Below are 17020 nucleotides of genomic sequence, written 5' to 3' on the forward strand. Positions count from 1 at the left end.
CAATTGCCTGATAAAACGAAAATATCAACCTTTGCTATAAGATTTAAACAAGACCAAGAGACTTATAATATTCAAAATGTCTGGAATACAATATAAAATAATAGCATATGAAAAACCAAGATAATCTCCATTTGTGTAAGAAAGGACAATCAATAGACACCAGCACTGAGCTGATACAGATGTGAAATTAACTGATGAAAATATGAAAATGGCTCTTATAAAAATGTCCCTATCAGAAATAGAAAATATTCCTGAAATGAATAAAATAATAGAAAGGTTCAGGAAAAAAACAAAAGATATAAATAACAACAAAATGGAAAATTTAGGACTGAAAAATGCAATAACCAATATTTTAATAAGCATCAGATAGACTCAATAGCAGAATGGATATGACAGATTAAAAAGTCTATGAACCTGAAGACAGATCAACAGAAATTATCCAATCTAAACAACTGGCAGGAAAAAAAATTAAACTTAATTGAGTTTCAGGGAACTGTGTGACAATAATATCTAGCCTTTTTGTCATCAGAGTCCCAGAAGAAGAGGAGAAAGGGTGCAGGGATAAAAATATATTTGAAGAACTAATGGCTGAAAATATCCCAATTTTGACACAGACATAAATCTAAGGATGCAAGAAACTCAGTGAACTCTAAATAGGATAAACCCAAAGAAATCTATATCTAAATACATCATGATAAAACTGGCACAAATGAAAGAGAGTCTTGAAAGCCACCAGAGAAAAGCAACACTTACTTATAAAGGGACAATTCAAATTACAGATTTCTCATTAGAAACCATGAAAGCTAAAAGGAAGTGGTACCACATTTTATAACTGCTGAAAGAAAACTGGCCAGGCACAGTGGCTTGCGCCTGTAATCCCAGCACTTTGGGAGGCCAAGGCAGGTGGATTACCTGAGGTCAGGAGTTCAAGACTAGCTTGGCCAATGTGGTGAAACCCTGTCTCTACTAAAAATAGAAAAATTAGCCAGGTGTGGTGGCATACGCCTGTAGTCCCAGCTTGTTCAGAAGGCTGAGGCAGGAGAATTGCTTGAACCCGGGAGGCAGAGGTTGCAGTGAGCCAAGATCGTGCCACTGCACTCTAGCCTGGATGACAGAGTAAGACTCAGTCTCGAAAATAATAATTATTATTATTAACCCAGATTTCTACATCCAGCAAATTATCCATCGGAAAGCGTGAAATTTTTTTGAAAATTAAGATAATTTTTTTTTTTCTTTTTTTTTTTTTTGGCCACAAAGCTGGGATTTTTCACTGGGGTTGCACGGAATCCAAAAATCAATTTGAGCAGAAAGAAACATCTTAATAATATGGACTCTTCCAATCCAAAAATATGATATATCTTTATTTCATTTTACAATTTCTCAGCAATGTTTTATAGTTTTTCATATAAAGATCTTGCACATATTTTGTTAAAACTATCTCTAAGTATTTCATATTTATATGCTGTTGTACATGATATTGTAATCATCATATTTTCAATTCAATATGGTTTGTTGTTAGTTCTTAGAAATACAATTGATTGGTGAGTGTGGTGGCTCATGTCTGTAATCCCAGCACTTTGGGAGGCCGAGGTGGGTGGATCACGAGGTCAGGAGTTCGAGACCAGCCTGACCAACATGGTGAAACCCCGTCTCTACTAAAAATACAAAAATTAGCCGGGCGTGGTGGTGCATGCCTGTAATCTCAGCTACTCAGGAGGCTAAGGCAGGAGAATTGTGTGAACCCAGGAAGTGGAGGTTGCAGTGAGCTGAGATCACACCACTGCACTCCAGCCTGGGCAACAGAGCAAGACTCCGTCTCAAAAAAAAAAAAGAATAAAACAAGAAATACAATCGATTTTTTATGTTAACTTTGTATTCTTCAACTTTTAAATTCATCTGGAAGTTCTGGTAGTTATTTCTGGCAGATTTCTTAGGATTTTCTATGTACACAATCATGTCATCAGCAAATAAGGACATTTAGGTCTCCCTTTCAAATTTGTGTGCTTTTTATTTATAGTTCCTGCACCACTTAACTGACTAGGACCTCCATTACAATGTTAAATAAAAATGGTAAAAGTCAGCATCCTTGCCTGTGCTCAGTCATCTTAGTATAATGTTAGCTGTACTTTTTCTGTAGATGTCATTTATTTGTTTGAGGATGTTCTATTCCTAGTTAGCTTAGAATTTATATCATAAATGCAAACTTGAGGATAAGTGATAAACACAATAAAAAAACAAAAAAATTTTGTCTTCTAAATCTATTGAGATGACTATATTGCTTTCTTTCTTTTGTTTCTCATATTATTTCATTGCATTTCTGGGATATAAACTTGGTCATGATGGTCATGATGTATTATCCATTGTATAATTTGTTGGATTGAAGATAGAATTTTTAGGAATATTGGAGTTGATTTTCATATGTTGTATTGGTCTATAGTTATTTTCTCTCAAAATTTTTGTCAGTTTTTGGGTACCAGTGTTCTGTTGGATGCAAGAGTTGGGAAGTTTTCCTTCCTTCTCCTATTTGTGTAGAATTGGCTTCTTTTTCCCCTTAAATGTTTGAAAAAATTTGACGGCAAAGTCATTTAGTCTTGTTTTTTCACTGCAGAAAGGTTTTAATGATACCTTTTATTTCTTTAATGAATACAGCAATATTCAAATTTTCTATTTCTTCTCAAGTCAGTTTCTCCAGGTGTTTGTCCATTTTCCATAAGTTTTTTTTTCAATTTAGTGGGATAGAGTTGTTTAAAATATTTTGCTATTATTTTGTTAATTTCTGTAGATTTTTCATTAAAAAACAGATTTTAGGACAGTTTTTATGTACAAAAAACGGAGAAAATAATACAGAGTTCCTACACACCCCCTCACTCCACCCAGTTTCCCTTATTAGTATGGTACACATGTTACAATTAATGAACCATGTTACATTATTAACTGAAGTCAATAGTTCACTCAGATTAGATAAAAACATTAGTTATTTTCTGTTCCAGGTTCTCATCCAGGACATTACATTTTATTTGATTGCCATGTCTCCTTAGGCTTCTCTTGACTATGATAGTTTTTTAGACCTTCCTTATTTTTCATGACCTTAACAGCTTTCAAGAGTATTGGTGAGGTATTTTGTAGAATACCTCACTTTTGAATACCTTAACAGCAACTTGTCTGATTTTTTTTTTTTTTTTAGAAGGAGTCTCACTCTGTCACCCAGGCTGGAGCGCAGTGGCACAATCTTGGCTCACTGCAAGCTCCGCCTCCTGGGTTCACATCATTCTCCTGCCTCAGCCTTCCGAGTAGCTGGGACTACAGGTGCCCACCACCAGCAGGCCCAGCTAATTTTTGTATTTTTAGTAGAGACGGGGTTTCACCGCGTTAGCCAGGATGGTCTCGGTCTCCTGACCTCATGATCTGCCCGCCTCAGCCTCCCAAAGTGCTGGGATTACCGGCGTGAGCCACCGCACCCGGCCACTTGTCTGATGTTTTAATTAGGCTTTATTTAGGTAAATGCAAATAAAAACCCATAAGCTACCAATTTGCAGCCATTAGGATATGAAAATAGCAAGTGTTGGTGAGGATGTAGAGAAACTGGAACCTTGTGCATTGTTGAGGAAAATGTAAAATGATGTGGCCACTGTGGAAAACAATCTGGCAGTTCCTCAAAGATTAAATATGGAGTTACCATATGATCCAGCAATTCCACTCCTGGGTATATACCCCAAAGAATTGAAAGCAAGGACTCAAACAGATGCATGTACACCAATGTTCACAGCAGCATTATTCACAATACCCAAAAGGTGGAAACCACTCAAGTGCCCACCAACAGACAAATGGATAAAGAAAATGCAGTATATCCAAACAACAAAACATTATTCAGCCTTCAAAAGGAATGAAATTATGACAATGCTATAACATAATGCTGAGTGAAATAAGCCAGACACAAAAAGACAAATATTGTATAATTCCACGTATATGAGGTGTTAGAACAGGCAAATTTATACAGACGATAAGTAGAATTGTGGTTACCAGAGGCTTGGGGGAGAAGGCATGGAGAGTTATTGTTTAATGAGTAGAGTTTCAATTTGGAATTTTTTTTTTAACTTCTGAAATGGATAGTGGTGATGTTTATTTAACACCACTGAATTGTATACTTTAAAAAGTTTTTTTTTAAAAAAGAAACAAACAGTCAATCAGTGTCCATTAATCTTTTTGTTATATAAGTTTTTAAAGATAATTTTAGATTTCCAATTGGGTAAAACTGTGAGCTTCTATTTTAGTTTTTTGCTTCTCCCCACCCCCATTATCTCCCCTCCCTTCCTTCTTCCTTTCCTCCTTCCCTCCCTCCCTCCTTCCTTCCCACCTCTATCCTTCCTTCCTTCCCTCCTTCCTTCCCCTCTCCCTGCCTTCCTTCCTTCCCCATTCCCTACTTTCCTTCCATTCTCTCCTTCCTTCCCCTCCTTCCCGCTTCCTTTCCTCCCTTCTTTCCTTCCCTCCCTTCCTCCTCACTCCCTTTTTCCTTCTCTCTCTCCTTCCCTCTTTCCTATCCTCCCTCTATCCCTCCCCTTTTCATAGTGGTTACTGAATACACTTCAGGGATGGGGTCCTCTCCATGCTGCTCATACTTAAAATTGTCTTCCCCTAAAGAATCTCAAATCAGTATCATTAGTTAGAGGCCTCCCACATGGCAACTGTGGAATTAACTCCTTGCCTGTGCCATGGGACTGCCGTGGGTAATTTTTTCCTGTAACCTTGAGGATCAAGATCCTTTTAGTGACAGGCATATGCAGCAGTAGCTGAAAAGACATTTTGTAGTGTCCTAGTAAAGTACCTGCTTTTAAGAGTGTGATCTTAGCATGTCACACAGCTAACTGCTCCTTCTCCATATGAACAACCAGTTGAGGAGCCCATGCATTGCACAAGGTATCATTCTTTCCCCTGAGCACTATAGAACAGGGGTTATGACTGCTTAAGAATATAGCCAGTGCTCACTGGGCAGGAGTCATTCCCCTGAGTCTAGCATCAGTTATGCCTGTGCGTGAGACATACAATTCAATCTGAGACATACAGGTAGATCTGTACCAAGACAGATGCTCCAAGGCCACTTTAAGGAATGGCCCAATCCCATGCTCTGGTCCTGAATACCAATAATCAAAATTTCCAACTTTTGTCAGTTAAATCCTTAATGGAGGCTCAGCAGAACTCCACAATGCAACACAAAATAGCACAGCTCAAAGTGCAAGCTTGTCAGCAAGCAGCACAGCCAGTTAGCGAGCCAAAGCAAGAGAAGGAACCCCTCACCCTGCCACAATAGTCATCATCAAGATGTCCTGCTTGCTGGCCAACTATTGCGACCACATCAGAGGGACAGGATGGATCTGCAGCCCAACTGTGATTCAGTTGACAAGACTGATGACCTCAAATACACCCCAAGAGCACATGAAAAGGTTTATTACACACATAGTGAGGCTTTCTGGGAGAGGAGGGAAGACTTCCCAAGTTGATGCAGCGGGTGGGGCTGCTAAACACCATGAAATTAGGGATTCCCATGCATGGGCTGGAGTTTTCACAGTCTTAACTTCACACAAGCACCTGGGCTTTTTATCAGCTTGCCCAGATGTGGACAAAGAGACAGGGGGATGAGGTTTAAAAACTGTCAGCAAACATCAAAAATGGAGTGAGGCTCTGTTACAATTGGTGTATTTAGATCTCCCCCACTTTTTTTTTTTTTGAGACAGGGTCTCACTCTTGCGCAGGCTGGAGTGCAGTGATGTGAGCATGATCAAGCAATCCTCCTGCCTCAGCCTCCCAAAAAGCTGGGACTACTGATGTGCACCACCATGTCCAGCCCCAATCACCTACTAAATTAATATATGTGAATTAACATCTACCATGTTTCTAGCTGCTTTATGTTGCACTCATTATTTCTTTTAAATCCCTCTTTTCTGTCTTCTCTGGTTTCAGCAGAGCATTTTATTTTGTTCCATTTTATCTCCTCTCTTTACATATATACTTCCTTTTGAAATTCAGTGATTGTCCTAGAGTTTCCAATATGCATTTTAACCTTCAGATAACACTATACCACTTCACATTGTCTAAGAAAATCTTTCTTTTTCATATTTGAAGGTTAATTTCACTGAATATGGAATCCTAGGTTGGCAGGGTTTTCCTTTAAACATTTAAAATATTTCACTTTACTCTTCTTGCTTTCATGGTTTCTGGTAAGAAGCCTACTATAATTTTTATTCCTATTCCTCCATAGATAAGGTGATTTTTCCCTCTGGCTTTTTTCAGATTTTCTTTTTAAATTCTACAGTTTGAATACGACAATGCCTAGGTGTAGTTTTTTGTTGTTGGGGTATTTATCCTGCTTGGTGTTCCCCAAGCTTCCTAGATCTCTAGTTTGGTAGCTGTCATTAATTTTGTAGAATTCTCAGGCATTATTACTTCAAATATTTCTTCTGCTCCATTCTCCTTTTTCTTCTGGTAGTTCAATTACACATATGTTACAGCCTTTGAAATTCTTCCTCATTCTTGGATGATCTCTTTTTATTTCCTCATTTCTTTTTTCTCTTTGCATTTCACTTTGGGAAGTTTCTTTCAACCTATCTTCAAGCTCACTGCTTCTTTCCCCAGCTGTGCCCAGTCTACTGATGAGCCACCAAAGGCCATCTTCATTTTAGTTATAGCGTATTTGATTTCCAGCATTTCCTTTTCGTTTTTAGAATTTCCATTTCTCTGTTTATATTACACATCAGGTCTTGAATGTTCTCTACTTTTGTTCAGTTAGAACCCTTAACACATTTATTTTAGTTGTTTTAAATTCCCAATTTGATAATCCCAACACATCATATCTGATTCCAGTTCTGATGCTTGCTCTGTCTCAAACGGTTTCCTGTCTTTTAGCATACCTTGTAATTTTTTGTTGAAAGCCAGACATGATGGGCTTTGTAAAATGTACTGAGGTAGACAGGCCTTTAGCATGATGTGTTATGTTTACAGGGCTCAGATCTGTGAGTTTTATAGTTTGCATCAAATTTGTAAAAATTTTTTCCATTATTTCCCAAAATATTGTTCTGATGCTCTCCTGCTTCCCCTTTCCGGGACCTTAATTACACATGTTAAACCATCTGAGACTGTTTCAGAGCTCACTGATTCTGCGTTTTTATTTTCTAGTCTCTTCCTTCTGTCCTTCATTTTGGATGGTTTCTACTGCTATGTAGAAACTATCTTTTCTTCACTCATTTTTTTCTTCTACACTGTGTAGTCTGCTGCTGATTCTATCCAGTGAATATTAGTTTGAGGTATGGGCAGGAAACAATTAATGCAATAGGCTTATTTTACTCAGTTCTTGCGTATCCCTGTAGCCAGGACAAGGATCTTTGGCCAAGTCCTGAAAACTAAACTCCTGGAATGGTCACATAGTTACTGCTTAACGATAGTCTTATTATAAAGGCCCAAAGTGGTGGGTCAAGATGAACCAGCTTATCAGTGTCTAAGGTAAACATGAAGATTCATGATGTGCATCTGGTGCCTGGTCTGGCATCCACACCATGCTTCTCATGTAGCTATGTGACCAGTCCCCCTTGAAGAACTCTGAACTCCAGGACTTGAGTGAGCTTCCTTGGGTGGGGATATATCACATGTATCTTTCAGTTCACAGCTGGAGAGAAAAGCACATCTGTATGCCTTTCAAAGAGACATGGAGGTCGTGGAAACCTGTGTGTGATCTAACCTTTGACTGTTGTTTTCTTTTGTTGTTTCTGCTGTTCCTGCACTTGATCCTTTGCTATAATAATCCATAGGCATGAGTATAACTTTATGTTGAGTTATGAGTACTTTCAGCAAAGTACCAGACTAGCTAAGGCTCATGAGCCCCCCTGAAACAGATATTGTAATTTTTCATCTCAGCAAGTTTGATTTGGTTCTTCTTAACATCTCCCATTTCTCTCATTATGTTTATGTTTCCATGCAAATACTTGAACATAGTTTTAATAGTGGCTTTAACATCCTTGTTAGTTCCATCATATCTGTCACTTCTGTGTCTGTTTCTACTCACTGATTTTTCTTCTGGCTATGGGTCACATTTTCCTCCTTCTTAGCATGTGCATTAATTTTTTTAACCAAATATTGGACATTATGGTTGTCATATTGTTGAATGTTTTGCTGTTTTCCTTTAAAGAGCGTTATGCTTTCCCTTGCAGGCCATTACTTTTGGATCATCGTGGTTCCATCAAGCCTAGGATTTTTCAATTTTATCTAGGACAGATAGCTTTCACTCCAGATAAACCCTAATACTAAGACATGACCCCTTACGAGGTCTTCACAAAATGCCTGGAGGGATCATTGAAGAATCCTCTTTGGTGGTCAGAGCTTGAACTTTTCTCCACCTTCTGAGACCTACAGTAACTATTCAACTTACAACTCCCTGTCACTTTTTGCCCAACCTTCTAGAATTTCATTCTAAGGATGTGTCCCCCTTTTCATAGGATGTGTCCTCTGGATTCCATTCTAAGGATTTAGTCCTCAGCAAAGACTCAAGGGCACCCTTTTGCAGATTTCTGGAGCTCTTTTCTCCATAGCTCCCACCTGCGTCTCCCCTACAACTGTCAGCTGTCTGAACCTCCCTAAACTCTGATGTCCACCATAACTCAGGAAGGTCACCAGGCTGTCTGAGTTCTCCCTTTGTTTGGAGCTGAAAATTACTTCCATGCAGAAAGTTGAGGCAACTAAGTATCACCTCATTTGTTTCCCTTCTGTCTGGGATCACCGTCCTGCAGTTTGTTGTTCCACGTCTGGGTGTAGTCATTTCATATATCCTCAAGTTTGCTTATGGAAGAAAAGTGAGTATAGTCACTGTAATTCCAGCATGGCTCGAAACATAAGTCTCAATAAATATTTAATAATCTTTTGCAGTAAAATCCTATCAGGTCTCATTGTTATTCCCTGCTTAGAAGCACTGGATGGTTCTCCATTGGAAAATAAAGCCAACTACTTAACAAGTGTACTATTACTCAAAAATAGATGAACCATACTAAGCCATGTTGTACAACAAATTATCTAAGTTGAAAATCTTTTACACTAGCTCATTCAGATCCATGTTTCAAGAAAAGACTACAGTAACAGAAACTCAATATGGTCTCGTATACCCCCAATTCTAAAAATAAGACCACTAACAGACCATTCCAGCAAATAGTTTTCAAACTCTGACCGACTGCTGCCAAGACACACTTACTAATCTCTCTCCTATAACTACCCTATGTCTAACCCTAGTCTCACAAAGTACTCTCTCCTAACTCCCATTTGCAATGATACTGAGACTCGACTCTGTCAAGGCTGAGCTCTTCCTTGCTAAGCTTAATAAACACAGCTTTGTTCGATGAACAGGTTTCCCTAGTAATCTTTGGTGCAAGCTTTGACAAGGATGCTTTAATTGAAGTTTAGCTGGAACCTGTCACAGCCACAGCTCAGGATCACCAACTCAGAGGGCACTCCACTAGACCCCATGAACTTCTCTGCTTGGGGTTTCCTTGTTTGCAATTATGAAGTAAGTTCAGTGCTAAGTCTGTGCCCTAATCCCTTTTTGTTGAATTTTTAAATCTATATGAGGTTTATTTTATCTGTCCTAGGAATAAAGTCCCCAAGACATTTTATTAACTGATCAGATCTGTACTAGTTTAATTTTCCTTGGTGAATGTATTAGTTATCTATTGCTGTGTAGCAAATTACTCTGAAAATTAGCAGTTTAAATTGCAAATATTTATTCTCTCACAGTTTCTAAGGATCAGGAATTTGGAGTAACCAACTGAATGGTTCTGGTTCAAAGTCTCTCAAGAGGTTACTATCAAGCTGCTGGCCCAGGGATGGCTTGACTGGAGTAGCATTCATTTCCAAGCTCGTTCACACAGACATTGGCAGACCTCAGTTTCTTGCTGACTGTTGGTTGGAGACTTCAGTTCTTCACCATATGGGCCTCTCCATAGGATTCCTGAGCGTCATCAAAACATGATAGCTGCCTTCTTGCAAAACAAGTGACCTGAGAGAGTGCATGAGGGTGACCAAAACTTAAGTTACAATCTCTTCATGACCTAATCGTGGCAGGGACATACCATCACTCCTGCCATATGCTACTGGCCACACAGACCAGCCCTGGTCTAACAGGCGGGGATTATACAAAGGTGTGATTTCCCATTGGTGGAGATCCAATTTGGCGGCCAACCTGGAGGCTCCCTTCCACAGTGAGAGTCTGCAAGAGCAGCAATTTGTCCCCCTTCTTCCTGTCTGCCTGCCTACTGGTTGTACTGTTGAGTGTCCACAAGAGCTTTCCTTAATGGGACCCTACTTATCATCACAGAAGCCAAGATTTTCCATCCAAAGTGCTATATTAACAACTTAATAAATGTTGTTCAATTCTTTAAGTCTGTGAGACAGGTAATACTGTCCATACTTAATAAATGAAGAATAAGAAGATTTAAGCAATTTATTCTATCACACATCTAGTAAGTCATGAGACCAGGCATTCCCAAGTTTATCATTCTTCAAAGCCTAGGAACTTTCTATAGCTCTCTGCTTCCTGTGAAGCAGCTCCTGGTTCTACCAACTCTCCAGCTTGTTCTCCCACTAACCCCTCACTTCCCTCACACCAACTCCTCCCTCTACTTTCCATCATGCTATATGGAGTTTAAGGTCTTTGGGTTTCTAGTTAGTCCCACAGCTGAAATCCTCTTGCCAATGCCTATACGACACTAGCCTTTTGAAATTTCTTAAGCCTAGCCTTTATGGCCTAGCACAAGGCAAACTCCATAAATATTCCATGCATGCTTGAAATGAGTATGGTTTCATATTGGGTACAATCTTTGAGTTGAGCTTGTTAATTCTGCTACTCAAAAATAAGTCTTTACTGATTTTTGTGTGTGTCTGACCTAATAAATTACTGAAGTATGTTAAAATCTCCACTATAACAGACAGTATCAATTATTTCTTGCAGATCTATATACATCTGTATGTTATTTGATGCATACTAGTTTTATCCTCCAGGTAAAATTAGTCTCTCATCAATATATAGGTACCATATTTACCCCAGGAGAGGAAAAAAGAGGGAGAAGAGACAGAGAGGAAAATAAAAAGGTGAAAGGAAGCCAACACAGATAGGTTTATATGTAAGCATCCTCCCCTCCTTGCAAAAGAAAGATAATTAGCCGTTCCAATGGTCTGTAACCTGGACAGTGGTTACAAATGCTTAAGATGGATTGCTTCTTTCCACCCACATCAGTGAGAACACAGGCTCTCTGCTGCCTCTCTCTATGAGGCAGTCTGCTTCCCACTCAACTTTGCACTGGAGTACAGCCCATTGGGCTTCCAGCTTTACACAAAGGTTTCCTATTAGAAATTCCACCCATGCAAGCCTGGGATTTCGGTTTTTTTTTGCCCCACGCTCAGTGCAAAGCAGGAGTTGAAGGCTTCCAGGGTTCTTGGTTTTGCTTCATTTGGGATTCTGCTGGCTCTGTGTGTGTGTGGCACTCAGCAATACAGTAACAAAATTATTAAAAATATATTTTATCAAGTATTTAAATCAAGTCTGTTGAAAGCATTAATCACACCCTCTCCATATTGCTTCTAATCTAATCCTTTTATCTCCTGCAATTCAGCTCAAATACGGCTACTTTTATTAAACTCTGTTCAATTACCCTACCCCTGCCCCACAGCCAATAGAAATTAATAACATCTCCCTCGGCTTCCCACTGCACTGTTTCTGCCACATGGATAGCAATTACCGCACCATACTTTACACCTTTTAGACACATTTTTTTCTCCCAAATAAAAAAGCCACTCCATAACTAGGTCCTATGTCAGTTTTCTTTGGGTTCCCAGCCCCACTCCCCCACTGCTCCATTCCCTGCCTCCAAAGAGGGTAACAAAATGCCTGTCTACAAACAGTGTTCCTAACTGTTAGCTTAACATTTGTCTTTTAAGACAAATGGCTAGAAATTGTGACCCCAGCCTATCCAATCTTAAGCTAAACAGCTAGTGTGGCTCATGAGAGCAAGTGGCCTAAAAGAGCCTTGCATTGACTACTGTGTGGCATACTCAAGAACACAGAGGTTTTCCAAAAGGACCTTGGATGGGCCTCTGTCTTGAAGGACCTCTGAAATGCTGACATGTTTGTAAATTCCCATGTAACCACTTAATATTACCTGTATTCATTTATGGAACTTTATCATCATTAAACAGACTGTGATGGAATTATTTCACAGATAAATTAGTTAGATTTCACATAATACAGTATTAAAAACTTTTGGAAATAATACTATTAAGATGAACATGAAAAAGCAATTCAAGTACTTTTATCTTACATGAGATATTTTGCTCAGTCTCGAGATATTAATTAGGGGAGAATAGCTTCAAGGTTATCACCACCAAGTAGTGAGTGTGAGGGTGAAGCATGAGTCAGCATTTTGACAGTAGGTTAAATGTGCCTCAAAAAAGAAAAGAGCTGACTAACCCTACACAGTGTGTACAGCTTCCTGCTAATGCAGACAGCTATCCAAATGCAGCCCACAGCAGCCCACAGACACTGTTCACCAGTGAGCATGTGTGAATTCTAGGCCCACGCACTAGAAAACCACTACTTTATAGCATTTCTTAACTGAAAATATATTTTCACAGAAACAACAAAGCAAAGGGGATAAAAACAATAGCGACCAGAAAAGCTAACTTAGGTGAATGGTGCCACTCAAAGGTCTTTCCAAGGGAAGCTCAGTCCTGGCTTGCGAGAGTCAGCCTTGGCTCACCTCATAACGGGGCTCCAAGCTAAGGCGTCAAGGAAGCAGTCCCACTGCTTCTCGCTGTCAGCAAGACCACAAGGCAGATGCCCACTGCTGTCCTCTTTCCTTGTCTACTTTCTCATCTAAGTGTCGTAAGACAGCCCTGCACTGGTCCCTGAGTAACAGAGCAGCTGTCATGAGCACAGGCTCATTCTATCCGAGAGCATTCTTATCTTTGAGAGAAATGAGAATATGACAAGGAGAACTAAACAGCAGCAGGCCTAGCCTCAGCAGCCTTTCTGAGTGATGTCTAGTCCCGACGACTTTGTGATTTCCAAAGTCGTGAACACCTGTTCAAGAGAAAGAAAACAAATACATATTTAGATGTTAGTATTGTTTTAAAAAAACACATTCTGAATATTATATTTATGCTATTCTTTAAAATATACAAATCTGGCCAGGCATGGTGGCTCATGCCTGTAATCCCAGTACTTTGGGAGGCTGAGGCAGGTGGATCACTTGAGGTCAGAAGTTCGAGACCAGCCTGGCCAACATGGTGAAACCCCATCTCTACTAAAAATACAAAAATTAGCCAGGCATGGTGGTGCACACCTGTAGTCCCAGCTACTCAGGAGGCTGAGGCGGGAGAATCACTTGAACCTGGGAGGTGGAGGTTGCAGTGAGTCAAGATCATGCTACTGCACTCCAGCTTCGATGACAGAGTGAGACCCTGTCTGAAAAAAATAAAATGAAATAAAATAAATTTAAAAATATACAAATCAGTTACTAATATGACATCTTTCTGACAAGTGCTTTATAATAGTTTTTCAAACTACATCAACTGAAGCCAATTTTTAAAACCTCCTGTTTCCTACCTCCCCACATGTGGGGTGAATTCCAATGGTGTCATCAAGTAGCTGTTTTGTGAGCCCACATTTCATTGCAGCTGCAAATCCTTGGGTAACCTCACCGGCGTTTGGTCCAAGAATATGAAATCCTATCACCCGATCCTTTAATACAGAAACAAAACAAAGAGAATCCCAGTAGGTTAATGGTCTGAATACGGATCCATTCACTGCAAATTCACAGTTAAAATATACAGTATCTACTACAGAAAAAGAACTTCAATGTCAAAGTGAGCAGAGAACATTACCATGAAACTAAGCCACTGTAAGAATCTGTTAAATGAGCCAGTAAATGCACATCCAGAGTTAATTTGCACTCAAATTTACTAGAACAAGCAATTTACCCACTGCATGAAGGAGTTCATTAGTATGATGTAAATTTCCAAATTATGCTGAGACAATGCTCAACAACAACATAACAAATCTGAATTAAAGTCCAACATTGGAATAACTCTAGGGCAGCAGGTTTTACTGGAAATAAGAGGCTGCTGGCCCAGGAAGCAAGATGCCCTGCTCCCAACATCAAGTGGAGACAAAGGAGAGGCTGGTGCAGGGCTGTCACCCAGGGCTGTGTGCTGAGAGGTATGGGGTGCAGGCAATGAGCTGACCCACCAAGATGGGAAGCAAGATGTGCAGTCGTTTTCCACGGTAACGGTGCATTCTAGGCTGTCCATTTGTCAATGTTCCTTCATCAGATTATCCTTCACTGTGATCTTCAACAGTAAAAGCGTACAAGAGATGAAGAGAAAGACTATAAAAGGGCAACGGAGGCCAGGGCCAGGAGAAACCCTTGCCCACTGAGCTTCTGGAAAAAGCAACAGCTCAGAACAGTCACACGCATCCACATCTGCTGACGGGCACTCCAGAGGGGAGGCAGGCAGAAGCTGCCAGGGCTGGGACTTCAGAGTGAGTTCCCAGGGCCCACAGAAGACTACTGCATTGGAAACTGAGGTGGTGGGTTGCTCAGCAAGCAGAAAAGGGGTGTAAATGAAGGTCCTGAGTGAGGGAAGTCTCATTTACAATTTTGACCCTAGAGCTGGACTCAAGTATTTCCATTTCGTAAGTTCGAGGGTTCTGCTCAAGAAATAGGCATGTGGCCAGGGTAAAGGGAAGGGGCATGCTCCCCATAGTTAAAGAGCAAGGACAAGAGTGTGGCCTAGGGACCTGGGCGGGAGCCAGAAGGGTGGCGTGGGACATAGCAGAGGGGCTCAGAGATGGGAAACGGGGCTGACAGCCACAGAGGTGCAGCCCACACCCTCATGAGGAGGTCAGAACTGGCATGACAGCTGCAAGTCCCACCTTCAGCAGCGGCTCTCCCATCAAACCCCAACCCTCTCACTTTCAGAGGGTAACAATGTGTACAGTCTCTCCCTGCTCCCTTTGGAAAGGCCGCCCACAACTGCCAAAAATTGACCTCAGATAACTCTGTCCCAAAGAATCAGGATATAGCCCAGCATATGAGCACCCATCCTCAGGAGCACAGCTCTGAACCTGCCCAACCTGGAGCATTTCAGGGCCATTATGACCGCCATCCCTGTCACTGCCCTGTAGCCATATGCAACTACCAACAGACTAAAGCCCTAGAGCTCTGGATGTCTTCACCATTCAGGCAAAAGAGCACATGCTAATGGGCTACTAGCCTGCGACACCCTGTTTTCTGTTATACTGAGAATAAGATAAATACAGAGATGTGAGAGTTAAACAAGATAATGACTGCTGTTCAGTAAACTTTTATGTAGATGTCACTTGTTGCAGTTCATATTTATCTATTTGTATGTTTCCTCTCCTCAGATGATAAACTCTTCAAGAGAAGAACCAAGTCTTAACACTGCTTTCTACATTCAGAATTCTTTATAAAGCAAATTATAAACAAACTGTGCTTTAAACTACGCTACTGAGGAAGGCTATTAACCATTTTCATGCTCACCCCTCGTAACTGGGAGGAGGAAAGCCTCCAATAATGGGCTGCTGCTTTAGTGAAAGCATCAGGAATTAGCTCAGTAAGTCAAGTTTCACTTTGTGTGAACATCTCCATCTAAAGACTTTTGACACACATTCAGTCTGTTTATAAAATGCATACATACAACTTATTATTTGATGACCAAAATTTTCACAGATCTTCTAGTTCTAAACTATCAAGTTTAAACTATCAAGCTATCAAGATGGCCCTGGGAAAAGGCAGCTTTCAGTGATGTATTTTGAGAGGACACTGGTAGGGCTCAATCACAAACTGTCACTGCTCAGCCTCTGTGACATGTTAACTAAATGACAACGTGGAGGTGCTCTGCATTGTCCTGAAAGCTACCTTAGAAAGACTATAAAAGTGCAGCAGTCCCAGCTGCTCAGGAAGCTGAAGCAGGAGGATCACTTGAGGCCAGGAGTTGGAGACCAGCCTGGGCAACATGGCAAGATCCCGTCTCCAAAAAAAAAAATTATAGAAATCCAAATACTAAAAATAAAAGCTACATTTAAAAATCACAGCATTTTGGCTTCTAGTGGTATTACATACACGGTCGAATTTATTGCAGATTATCTTTGCATAACAAGTGTTGTTCTCTCTGCCAGCTACTGTCCATTCAAGAGGCCAGAACAAAGTATGATATATCTGGAAGATAAAAGAGAGAAAAAGGGCAGAATTAATGTATATGGAAACCATTCCTTGATAGGCTCTTTAATTCTATAAAGGCAATAATCTCCATAGCAGCTTTCGGAAATTCAAAGTTCAGTGACCCCAACTTCATGTATCTGTTGGGAGCCCCAGGGTCAAGGCTCCTGAAATGCTAGCTGCATATGTGTGCTGACTGTTGTTTTGCTTGTTTGGCTGTTAGTCCAAGCAAAAATCCACAAACAAAATTCAGTTTTCAAACATGTATAGAGTACCAGCAACCCAAGGCAGAGCACTAGGCACAGGCTCTCGTGTGGGCTGCAGAGTTGAAGACTGAGATCCTGACGTCAAAGCTGACCCTGATAACAAGGCTCACGTTCCAGCAAACTTGAGGAGGCGGAGAAGAAATAAAACCACTCCAGCCATTTAGAGCTCCAGAACCCAGCCATGGGAGAGCAGGGATCATGTCTCTCACATTTCTGTCCCCAGACCCTTATGCCAATGCCTTGAGTGTACCTCTATGCCTCTTCAATCTGGCTCAGTCTTCTAAGAACCAGAATAAAATGCCATGTGCCCTCTCTCCAGCTTGGGGTTGCTGTGGTCTCCCAGTGTTGCACCTCTGAATCACTCCATACACAAACAGGCAGTTAATGCTGAGTGACAGAATTGGAAATGTAGTATGAACAATAATCCACGATGGATGGATTTAAATTTAAAAATACCACCCAGAAATAACCATTTTAAATGTTAGGGAA

General features: G+C 40.4%; 1 protein-coding gene across 2 annotated transcripts in view; it reads right to left on the reverse strand.

The window, feature by feature from the left end:
- Positions 1 to 12620: 12620 nt before the first annotated feature.
- The window catches only part of TXNRD3 (thioredoxin reductase 3), a 48262-nt gene continuing 43862 nt past the window's right edge, over positions 12621 to 17020 (reverse strand). For both annotated transcript variants that reach the window (XM_055110385.2, XM_014344362.5), the window contains exons 14-16: positions 16170 to 16265; positions 13631 to 13765; positions 12621 to 13105 (exon numbers count right to left, since the gene is read on the reverse strand). In XM_055110385.2, the coding sequence (XP_054966360.1) occupies positions 13043 to 13105; positions 13631 to 13765; positions 16170 to 16265 (294 nt within the window). In that variant the 3' untranslated portion in view covers positions 12621 to 13042. The remainder of the gene's footprint in view (positions 13106 to 13630; positions 13766 to 16169; positions 16266 to 17020) is intronic.

This window comes from Pan paniscus, chromosome 2 (assembly GCF_029289425.2).
Source record: "Pan paniscus chromosome 2, NHGRI_mPanPan1-v2.0_pri, whole genome shotgun sequence".
Classification (NCBI taxonomy): Eukaryota; Metazoa; Chordata; class Mammalia; order Primates; family Hominidae; genus Pan; species Pan paniscus.